The sequence below is a fragment of the Chlamydomonas reinhardtii genome, chromosome 15 (assembly GCF_000002595.2).
Source record: "Chlamydomonas reinhardtii strain CC-503 cw92 mt+ chromosome 15, whole genome shotgun sequence".
NCBI lineage: Eukaryota > Viridiplantae > Chlorophyta > Chlorophyceae > Chlamydomonadales > Chlamydomonadaceae > Chlamydomonas > Chlamydomonas reinhardtii.
In genome coordinates this window covers 1,450,883-1,462,311 of record NC_057018.1, presented here as the reverse complement: position 1 = coordinate 1,462,311, position 11,429 = coordinate 1,450,883, and the positions used below count along the sequence as shown (strand labels likewise).

Genomic DNA, 11,429 nt, shown 5'->3' with positions numbered 1-11,429 from the left:
CGGGAGAGCGAGTTTGGGAACGATGCTCGACAAAATTCCAGAAACTGCCTCGCGCCAGGCTGCACGCCCGGCCTCCAGCCCAGCACCGATCGATGTCGTAACATTGGTAGACATGTTTGGGCCGCTCAGCGGGCTTGGGCAGCGCAGTTCACCGAGTCGGCACTTTTAACATTTCCCGCGCCGAGGTCTGCGCCGCGGCCGCACGAAGCTGCCGTTGGGGCGCAAATGCTGCGAAGGTATCTGTTGCAGCGCGTTAAGGTCGCTCGGCGCACACTCCGAGCACTTCCGCGCCTGCACACGCCTTCCCCTTTCCACCCTTGCACCCCATGGGCACCCGCGCTCAGAACGGCGGACCCACAACACCGCACACCCTCCCCGCTACTTGCGTTCCATCCCTGGCCGTCAACAGCGCTCCCAGGCGTCCGGCGGCAGCCCGTGCCAGCCAAGGAAATGCCCAAACCCACCCCCACACACGCCCCTGCACCTCCACCCTCCCCAAGCGCCGTCCAAGCTACCCCAACCTCCCCGCCCCCCCTCCAAATTGCTCCGGGGGGATGCGTCAGCATCCCGTCATGTTGCTCCGGGGGGATGCGTCAGCATCCCGTCATGTTTCACTGCGTCCGTGCGTGCGTCTGTGCGCCCGTACTCCCATGCAAAACGCGCTCGCCCGTCTGCTCGCCGCGGCCGCGCGGCCGCCGGCGATATGCAGCGCCGTCACACTCGCACATAGATGTGATAGTATATAAAAAGCGCGGGGCGCGGCGCCGGCCGCGCGCAGAGAAAACAGGTCGCGACGGTTTCGCGAACATAAAAACGTTGCGAGCGGTCCCGCGCGCACTCCGGCGCGAGCCCGCGCCGATGTGTGCGTGTTATGAATTCAACCTATCATTTGCTGATATACAATTGCATGAGCGGGCGCCGGGCGATCGAGCGCCGGGCGTGGTGCTCGGCGAAATTTCTAGCAGCGACTTCGCGCCAAATCGCTCGCCCGGCCTCCAGCGCACTGCCGATCGTTGCCGCAACATTTTCGAAGTGTTTGGGCCGCTCAGCGGGCTCAAGCAGCGTAGTGAAGTCGCGTCAGCATTTTAAGCATTTCCCGGGCCGAGGTCGGGGCCGCGGCCGCGCGGAGCTTTCGCTGGATCGCACGTAATGCAAAAGTAATTATTAAGCGCGTTTCGGCTAATCGGCGGGCGCGAGGCGTGGATTAAGGTTCTCGCTTGCATGCACGTGCGGAAGACCAGCGGTCCCAGCTCCCACAACTTCTGTCCACACGCATAACATATACTCTTACATTTCCACATCATGTTTCCACATTCTATGCATTTGCTGCAACGCTTTTTCGGTGGACGCGCTTTTGGTCAGAAGCGCCGAACAGGGGGCAATTTCCGAACAATTGCGGCACTGGAAATTAGCTGTGCTAATGTTGTTGAATGGTAGCTGGTTAACATATTCTGACTTCACATATCAATTTGTGGCTTGGGTCATCATTCCGGTGTAGGGTTCATTGCAATGCTCGCGCTTTGCTTGCTCTTCCGCACCCCAGTACATCACATTGAGTATATAGTTAATCAATAAATACCACGCAGCGCTCCTGGCCCACTAGTTTGCTCAAAGTGCCAAAATCTGCCCTCGCTGTGACCTGAGTGACGACCTGGGTGACTATCCCTACATATAATTGTTGCACACCACATACGAATGACGTGGGCCTAGACCAGAGCCCAGCCCATGGAGAAACCACACGGAAAGAAGACCCACCCGCCTCCCCCACCCGGTGGCGCCCTAGCGCAATACTACCAACAGAACCCCCTCACTAGTGATCAGTTGGAAGCCCTCGCAACCACTGGAGACCTCGCAAGCCTCCTCCTCGAACATACCGTCCAGCCGTTCAACACAACAGACCAACGGCCATATCACCTTGCGGCGGCTGAGGCGCGCCGCGCACACGCGGCAGCAATGGCGGCCTACATCGCCAGCGGTGCTACTGCTGGCACAGCAGCGCCCAGCGGCAGCAGTGGGGGTGGCAGTGGCAGCCTTGGGAGCGCCAGTGGCAGTGGTAGCAACAGCGGCAGCGGCGCCCACTAAAGCGTGACACCGCTCACGCTGCTGTCCAGGTGAGGATGTGCCTGCAAGGCCCGCGTTTGCCTTGTGTTGGGCTGGCCCGGCTGCAGGGGCAGACGGGCAGCCACAGCTGTGACACCCTGCTTGCCTGCTGCTGCCGCCTCCTCCTCGTCCTCCGCCTCCTCCTCCGCCTCCTCATCATCGTCGTACTCGCTGTACTCCTCCTCGTCCTCTGACTCGCCCCCCTCCGCCTCTTGCTGCTCGCCCCAGTTCAGGACCTCCATCACCACCTCTGACCGCTTGCCCTCACTGCAGAGCTCGTGCTCGTCTGCAAAGCGCCGGAGGTCAGCCAGCAGGGGCTTGCCGGGCTTCTCCGGCACGAAGCTGTAGCGCTCGAAGACGCGCAGCAGGCGCACCGTCTCGCTGAGTGGGGCCTGCGCATCCAGCACTGCAGCAGCGGCACCAGCAGCAGGGGCAGCCGCCGCTGTAGCGGCGGTTTGGCGGCGGCGCTTGGCCTGCCGCCGCTCTGCCGTCACGCCCTGCGGCAGCAGGCCGAGCTGGTTTGGCTGCGCCTGCAGCTTTGCCACCTGATTGCGCCGGGCCTGCTCTTGGCGGCTGACACGGCTGGGCACAGCATCACCGCTCGCTGTGGCTGGTGGAGCCATGGCGGGGGCAGCAACGCCGCCTGCAGCAGCGTATGCAGCAGTAGCGACGGCTGCAGCGGCAGCCTTCACTGCCTTGGCTGCAAGTCGCCGCTGCCGCACCTTCACCCTTGCCCACGTCAGCGCTGGCGGTGTGAGGAGGATGCGGAACTGGGGCCTGTCGCGCCGCAACTTCACCTGCGCCTGTGTCAGGTGAGGCTTCATGCGCATGTCGACGTGCTTGGCCACCTTGAGGATGTTCTCGCTGTGGTGGTTCAGGATGGGAAGCGCGCCAAAGGTCAGCTGCAGCCATTCATGGAGGGGTGGGTCCACGTAGCCGTGCGCGGCCAGGCGCGCGATGCTGTCGCCCAGCTTCTCCACCCCAAACGCGCCGAACTGCCGCCACTCATTGCTTGGCGCTGTCGCTGCGCGCGCGAGGAACTGCGCCGCCGCCAGCTGACCGCGCTCGGGACAGGCCAGCTCAGCCAGCCGCAGGGGCGCCTTGTGCAGGAAGGCAGTCTCGCGGCCGTAGTAGACCACAAAGTTGTCCAGAAACGGCCGCACCACCACGCGCAGCGCTGCCTCCCACTCCGACCCAACCCTGCGCGCCGTTTCCACTGTGCGCGTGAACACAGCTGCTGGGTTCCCGAGAGCCTCAGCGAAGTAGCCCACCGCGCGGTGCTTGCGCGCGTGCAGCTTGAGCGCATGGAAACCGCCGCCCGACTCAGCCCACTTCAGCTCATGCTCCAGGAAGTAGTGGCCCCAGTCCGCCAGCACGGCCACCTGCAGCACCTGCTCCGCATTCTTCCAGCCCTCCATCATGGCGCCGTCGGCGTTACTGATGCTGCCTCCGCGCGCAGCCACTGCAGCGACGACGCCATGGAAGTATGTGGTGTGCATACAGAACCACAGCGCAAGCGTGCAGTAGATGCCCCAGCGCATTGCGCAGGCATCTGGGCAGACTGGCGTGTCCTCGGGGCGGTAGCTGTCGTGCCGGTTGATGAAGCTTGCAGATTGCTCGAGTAGGAAGACAACGGGGGAGTTGAACCCCTCGCGCTTCTTGGTCGGGTCATCTCCCCAGCCCTTCACGATGCCGGCGTGCAGCGAGTTGTGTAGGATATGTGCGTAGCACCGCATGATGTGGATGTCGATGCCTAGCGATCGCTGCAGCTGCGCCGCCACGCCGTTGTGCTGGCCCAGGTTTGTCTTCGCGCTGTCAACGACCGCCCACATCTCCTTGCATGCTGCCTGCAGGTCCCACTCTGTGATGGCACGCTCGATGGCCCGCGCCTGGGTGGCGGCGCAGCCCGCCGTCTGCGGCACACCGTCCACCACGGTATCGGACAGGCGTGCCATGGCCAGCAGCATCGTGAACGGCTCGAAGTCAGCCGTACCCGCCGCCGCACCCGCCGCCGCCACCGCCCCGTCGTCTCCCGCGGCCATCGCCGCACCCGCCGCCGCCGCCGCCGTGTCGTCTCCCGCGGCCACCACCGCACCCGCCGCCGCCGCCGCCCCGTCGTCTCCCGTGGCCATCGCCGCACCCGCCGCCGCCGCCGCCGTGTCGTCTCCCGCGGCCACCACCGCACCCGCCGCCGCTGCCGCGTCGTCTCCCACGGCCGGTGGCGCACCCGTCGCCGCCGCCGCCGCCTCACCGTCTCCCGCGGCTGGCGGCGCACCCGCCGCCGCTGCCGCGTCGTCTCCCGCGGCCGGTGGCGCACCCGTCGCCGCCGCCGCCGCCTCACCGTCTCCCGCGGCTGGCGGCGCACCCGCCGCCGCCGCTACCCTCGTGGCCGGCGGCGCCACTGTGACCGGTGGTGGTGTACACATGAGCTGGAATGCGTCACCGAGGGCCTTAGCCCACACCGGGTGTGGCTGTGCAGATGGGTGCTCTGTGGCTGGTGCAGCGCCGGGCTGTGGCGCGGGCTCATTGGCCTCCGGCGGCTTCTGCTTAGGCGGCCTGCCGCGCTTCCGTTTGGGCGGCTGTGGATCGCCCTGTACCGGCTGCTGCTGGGGCTGGGGGCTTAACGCGCTCATGATGGCTTCCACGCCCTTACGGAGGGTCTCGCAAACAGACACGGGCAGCCATGGGAACACTCTGCCAGCCCCGGCCGCGGGGGCAGGAGCGGCAGCGGCGGCAGCGGCGGCAGCGGCGGCAGCGGCAGCGGCGGTGTGGCCTCCGCCAGCGCCGCCTGGCGGGCCCCCGCCGCCACCAGCCCCGGCCGCGGGAGCAGGAGCGGCAGCGGCGGCAGCGGCGGCAGCGGCAGCGGCGGTGTGGCCTCCGCCGGCGCCGCCTGGCGGGCCCCCGCCGCCACCAGCCCCGGCCGCGGGAGCAGGAGCGGCAGCGGTGGCAGCGGCCGCACGAGAGGCGATAGCAGCGGCCACCGCATCCTCTAACAGCCGCTTCACCTTCCGGCGCATGACCGAAATGATCACACCAAGGTGATGCCGGCGCCCATGCTTAGCGGAGTCCCACATGGCTCCCACCACCCCTCCTGCTTCCACCGCCTCCTTGACTTGCTCTGCGGGCCAATGAATAAAGTTGCATGAGTTGGGTTAGTAAGGATGAGGTGGAACCCAAGTACGCGAGTAGGAGTTGAGTACAGGCCCTGGAAAATGAGAATGATAGGTCCACCTGTGTCATAGCGCTGGTAGGCCTCGTGCGTCTCCTCGTCGTGCCGCCTGGAAGTCGAATCTGCCTCCACCTTGTTGGGGTTTTCTACCACTGCTACACGGGCCGTGACCGCGGCGGTCAGGGAGCGGTTGCTCTTGAACGGCACTGGGTGAGCCGCGTCCTGCTGCTGTCGCCGCTGGATGGTGTCGCAGGTGAAAGCGGATGTGGCGGCATTCCCGACCTACATGCACAGAGCGCAGATGGTGTGAGTGTCAAGATTGAACAGGAGGGGGGTGACGGTGCGTTTGCCATTGTGGGTCGGACCTCTACCTGCGTGGGTCGATACAAGTCCACAGTGGTGCAGCTGTTGGCGGCCTCGGCGGGCCGGCGCCCGGGCGCCTGCTTCCCGTAGTTTTGCTGTGTCGCCCACGCAATCAAATGGGTGCGCCCCACCGGATGAATTGGCAGGAGTTTTGCAAACGTGTCAAGCGTCCGCTGCTGCTGGGGCTGCAAGTTCTCGCGCGCCGTGCCGCGGCCCCGTTGCGCCTCCGCCAGGCCCCTTGCGAGCTCCTGCTTTTCCTCTGCCACGAACGCTAGCTGTGCTTCTAGATCCGCCACTTGGGCATCCCGCTCACGCAGAGCTGCTGCAGTCGCAGCCAACTCTGCTTCGACAGCTGCAACTTTCAAATCCGACTCCCGCCGCTCGGCCGCAAGTCGTTCCGCGTCAGCTTCCCGCGCGCGGCGGTCCGCAGCTGCAACTGTTTGGGGGGCCAGCTGCCAGAACTTCCGCCCCTTCGCCAGCCGGCTTAGGACAGGGTCGGGAGCCATATCACAAGAGCGCGCGGAGAGCGTGCTGCATTTCCTAATATGCGTAGTTATGTGAGATCAATCATTTGGGTTGTCAGGATCACGCGCATGAAACGCGGGGAGTCGGGGTTTGTGGGGCTTTGTGCCGCGGGTGACCCACGGAGCAGCAAGCGCATCCTGCATACAGCCTCTTAAATCCATTCAAACAAGCCGATTTAAAGGCAGCAATTTTATATACATAACATGTTGTTAAACTAGTAGAATTGCAGACCCGCACACAAATCCGGTCTTGAACGGTATTGGGCTCGGGTGCCACACCACCAGGGCCCGTAAGCAGACAATTAATCATTTTGTCAGTTATAATGTATTGTGGCCGTAGAACAACAAGCATCACAGCGCTGGGCCGGGCACCGATCGCGCGCATATGATGCCAGCTTATATTGTGCAGCTTGAGACGCTGTTGCATTGACATTCCTGCCATATACAAATATCAGCTGCAAACAGCCCAAGAACCCCTCTGCCGCGAATTGACCCGGGTTGGGCGCTTCTGACTTTTGGTAGACCTGCTGCGATACTGTTGCTTGCTTGACTTTATATGTTCACACGTACAGCTAACCTCAGACGACAATAATAGGCAGTCCGTTGTACTCCGCAACGTGAGCGTCGCCAAGCATGGCCGCTCAATCTAGTGGTGGTTCCGCTCGGCGCCGATCCACAAGCTCTAGCTCAAGTTCTTCTATGTCTTCATCGCCACCTGACTCTGGAGGCTGGTCACCTGGCCCGTCACTGAGCGGCCGCGCGCCTGGCACCAACACCCCGCCACTTCCCCTCGGCTCGCTTGGCCCTGCTTCCTCTTCGCGGATGCTAGCGTCTGGTGAGTGTGTTGCGGCTCACAGCTTCGTTTATGGGTTACATTTAAACAATGTTATTGTCACATAGGCGGACCGAGCCAGGCGCTGGCAGCCTTGCAGCAACGCGGACTGCGCAGTATGAGACTGCGCAGTATGATGGCGAATATGTCCGGCGATAGCCCTCTGCCAGGTGCGCTCCCAGTGTGATGGGATGGCTGACTGTAGACTGGTGCAAAACAAGTCCGTCCATGGCATACGGCACCCGAAAACGTAGGGGCACTGCCCCCACCTCCCCCTCATACACACACGCCCACGTTGCCCCCCTCACCCCCTCCCCACCCCCTCCAGGTCCGCCGCCCTCACCTCACGCGGCTCCCAGCCCCTTTCCCGACAGCCCTCGAGGTGAGTAATGCCTGCCTGTGCAGTCGCAGCAAGACCAGCCGCCGCGCCCGGGCGCAGGAGACGGTGCAGACAGGGCCTGTCCTACCTAAGGCGTGGGGGAGTGGTGAGGGGCAGGGGGACCAGGGGGCAGGGGCGCGGGGGTCACACCGCCATGACGCCGCCGCCCCCCGCCCCACCAGCAGCTCGGGCACTACCTATCCTCAGTCACCGCTGCCTTTAATCATGTTATCCATGTTTGTTACATACAGGTGCTCCCATGTCAAGGGCGGCCGCTGCAGCTACAGCAGCGGTTGCGAGCTGGAATGTGGAGGATATGGACCTAGACAGTCATACGGACTCAGATGACGAGAGCGCCTCAGGTAACGAGAGCAACCGTTCCATGCCGCCTGCGCATGGCAGCCCGCCACCTGCAGCACTAGCAGCAGCAATCCGTTCTGCGGCAGCCCTAGCAGTAGATGTAAGCGGTTCACCACACGCAGCAACTCAACCCAGGATGGAAACCAGCGAAGTTCTTCAGGATCTTCGGGCCATTTGGCGCCTTCTTGCAGAGCACCAGCAACAGCAAACAGCTGCACAAGCCGCAAGTGGTGGTGGTGGTGGTGGTGGTAGTGGTAGTGGTGGCGGTGGTGGTGGTGGTGGGCGAGCAGCATTAACAGCGGAGCAGGTGGCAATCGTACGTGCTGCTTATGCCACAGCAGTGGAGACTGGCCGCCGAGCAGCGGTGCCACCACAGCAGATGGCGGCGGCTCAACGGCGCACTCACGCAGCAGCAGAGGCTGACCGCCGAGCAGCGTTGCTGCCTGAGCAGGCAGCCGCTAGACGCGCCGCTGACGCCGCAGCTCACACCGCGCGCCGAGCAGCATTGGCACCCGCGCAGGCAGCGGCCGAGCGCGCCGCTCACGCCGCAGCCGAGGCCGCGCGCCGAGCGGCGTTACTGGCTGAGCAGGCAGCAGCCGAGCGCACTGCTCACGCCGCAGCAGAAAGAGCACGGCGAGCGGCGTTACCGGCTGAGCAGGCAGCGGCCGCACGTGCTGCTAACACCGCAGCGCATACCGCCCACCGAGCGGCGTTACCAGCTGAGCAGGCAGCGGCCGCACGTGCTGCTCACGCCGCAGCAGAGGCCGCGCGTCAGGCAGCTCTCACGCCAGAGCAGATGGCAACTGAGCGTGCCGCACGTGCTGCTGCTGATGCGCACCGTTACGCAGAACGTGCAGCTGCCGCTCAGCACGATCCAAGCTCAGACCTGCCCGAGATTCTCGCCGACTTTCTTCATATTCCAAAAACCAAATACAGAATTGTCATACAATCAGAAAACATGGATGGGCTTACGCCACCCCGTTATGGTGACGCACCGCCTCCGCCAGTAGCAGAGAATGGCCTAACGCTTGCAGTGCAGGCCACCGAACACGCACAACACAGACCCGCGCCGTTGCCAGAATGGTTCGGACATAACTTTTCCAGCTGGCAGCGCCTGATGCAGAGTGTGCAGCAACAGCATGACCAGCAGCAAGTCACAAGCAGCTGGCTTTATATGCCGCTAATTGCTGATGCGCTGCTCCCCGGACACCCATCAGTACAGTCGGCCTTCCCCTTCCGGCGCCCCCCGGACTGGAACCAGCTGGTAGATCCGCTGCGTGCTGGCTGCGCAGCCCATGGCATCACAGCACATCTCCTGCCATTGAACAGGCGCTGGCACATGCACCCCTTCTGGCAGCAGTACGTACTTAACACAACACTTGAACCAGACCTCGTGGATACCCTAGCAGCGCTGGTGGAGCACTGCCAATCCGGCAGAGGCTGGACGGGTGTACAGGCGACACTAGAAGCGCAACGGCTGGCCGCGTGCGGTGAACCGCTGATCGGAGTCCCGGGCTCTGGCATGGGGCCTGGCTGGGTCCTGCTGCCGCCGGCTGGGCAGCGGCCGTCCAGGGTTTCAGACTCTGGCATGCAGGCTGGCTTCCTGCTGCCACGGGTTGGGCAGCAGTCATCGCCTTCAGCTACGGGAAGCCCGCTTGGTGGTGGTGACGGTGAGTACGGCAGTACCCATATGCGCAGTAACTGAACAACTAGAATAGGCCTGGACTCTGCTGTGGGTGATGGCAAGCGCCCAGCATCAATAGTGTCTACAATACACACATCCAACCACAGCAACATCCCAATCTGACATAACACGCACACACTTCCTTGCTCACTGTGCAGGCCCAACCGCAGCTGCAGCAGTGTCAACAGGACTGGTACCGCCACCACAACCGTCACGGCCTGCAGCTCCACCAGCTCGCATGCCCATGCCGCGACCGGAACAGGCCCCCACCACAGCTCCGGCACCAGCAGCACGCCTACAGTACCCGCCACCACCAGCACCGCCTGCTGACAACTCGGTACCGCCCCCGCCGCTGCCACAACATGTACAGTCGCTCGCAACACAGGCCGCAGTGGCGCGCGGGCCCACACAGCCAGCAGTATGGTTCGAGCACGACTTCTCCGATTGGCAGCGCCTGCTGCAGAGCGTGCAGCGACAGCCCGGCCAACAGCAAATCACAAGCAGCTGGCTCTTCATGCCGCTAATTGCTGACGCACTACTTCCCGCGCACTCAGCCCAGGCGGCCTTCCCATTCCAGCGCCCGCCGGACTGGAACCAGCTGACAGGTCCACTGCGCACCGGCTGCACCACGCACGGCATCACAGCGGAGCGCGTGCCGCTGGACGGGCCGTGGCACACAACGGCCACCTGGCAAGAGTACGTGCTGAACACTGCGCTCAGCCTGGAGCTCATTGAGACGCTGGCGGCACTAGCAGCAAGCTGCCAGTCTGGCGGCGGCTGGGTGGGGGTGCAAGCAACGCTTGCGGCACAGCAGGAGGCCATGATGGCATAACAAATGGGAAACCATATGAGCAGGGATAGCTTGTGTGGAGCGATTTGTCATCGCCGGTAAGCGAATTGAACTGGAATTGAACTGAACGAATGATAGCTGTGAAGTGGATGTACGAATACACGTGGAATGGCAGGTGACCAATCCAATTTGGTGTGAGCAAGCTAGTTGTGGATTCAAAGTATGAATACACTTGTGTGGAGCGGTTTGAACAACACCGGTGAACAACATTCAATAAGCTGCTCATCACACACATACACACACACGCCCGCCATCCCCCAATCTCCCCAAGCCGCCGGGTTCAGATCGCTCAGCGCGCTCGGCGCGCTTGCTCGGCACACCCTCTCCCGCCTTCCTTCCCACACTCCCGCCTTCCCCTTTCCACCCTTCCGCCCCATGGGCACCCGCGCTCAGAACGGCGGACCCATCCCCGGTAGCTCAATTGGTAGAGCATGCCGCTGTCACATGGCAGACCCAGGTTCGAATCGCGGATTCGGCCGGGTTGAGGCTGACAAGTATAGATGCAGGTTCGGATCCTGCCCGGGGAACCGAGTCAGTATTCCGGTATGGAGTCCGCGGTACTGACGGAAGCGTTGTAGCGACTCTCTGGGTTCGGATCCCATTGTTGCAACGTGGAAACTTCACGATGGCCGAATTCAGAGAGTTGGTAGGCCGATAGGTCCAGAACTTCGGTTCCTATGGACTGAGTGAAGGTGGATGCGTGGGGTGCCTCTTGCCAAGGTCCCACAGAGATACGGTAGGGTTAGCCTCGATGGGACTCTTCCTTAAGGCACGCGGGACCTTGGTCCGTGCGTAGGTATTATTATTATTATTAACGGCGGACCCACAACACCGCACGCCCTCCCCGCTGTTTGCGTTCCGTGCCTGGCCGTCAAAAGCGCTCCCAGGCGTCCGGCGGCAGCCCGTGCCAGCCAAGGAAATGCCTAAACCCACCCCCACACACGCCCCTGCACCCCCACCCTCCCCAAGCGCCGTCCAAGCCGCTCCCACCTCCTCCCCCCCCCCTCCAAATTGCTCCGGGGGGATGCGTCAGCATCCCGTCATGTTCCCGGAGCAAAGCGAAGGGATGTGCCGCCCTCAAAAGTTCACTGCGTCTGTCTGTCTGTCTGTGCGCCGTACACGATGCAGGGTCAAAATTTTGGATTCTTCTCGGCGCAGCCGCGCGGCC

At 63.3% G+C, this 11,429-nt stretch overlaps 2 protein-coding genes across 2 annotated transcripts in view; one reads left to right on the top strand and one right to left on the bottom strand.

Moving 5' to 3' along the window:
- The window catches only part of CHLRE_15g643028v5 (uncharacterized protein), a 14,942-nt gene extending 8,677 nt beyond the window's left edge, over window positions 1-6,265 (bottom strand). Inside the window, exons 1-3 of the mRNA XM_043070696.1 lie at window positions 5,641-6,265; window positions 5,332-5,551; window positions 2,100-5,218 (exon numbers count right to left, since the gene is read on the bottom strand). Of these exons, the coding sequence (XP_042916549.1) occupies window positions 2,100-5,218; window positions 5,332-5,551; window positions 5,641-6,138 (3,837 nt within the window). The 5' untranslated portion in view covers window positions 6,139-6,265. The remainder of the gene's footprint in view (window positions 1-2,099; window positions 5,219-5,331; window positions 5,552-5,640) is intronic.
- Window positions 6,266-6,365: 100 nt separating this feature from the next.
- On the top strand, window positions 6,366-11,062 carry CHLRE_15g642865v5 (uncharacterized protein). Its single transcript, XM_043070691.1, has 7 exons — window positions 6,366-7,158; window positions 7,317-7,370; window positions 7,619-7,729; window positions 7,919-8,009; window positions 9,057-9,397; window positions 9,570-10,299; window positions 10,655-11,062. Exons 1-6 carry the CDS (start codon window positions 7,134-7,136, stop codon window positions 10,241-10,243), a joined length of 1,296 nt encoding a protein of 431 aa, XP_042916548.1. The 5' UTR covers window positions 6,366-7,133; the 3' UTR covers window positions 10,244-10,299; window positions 10,655-11,062.
- Window positions 11,063-11,429: the final 367 nt, after the last annotated feature.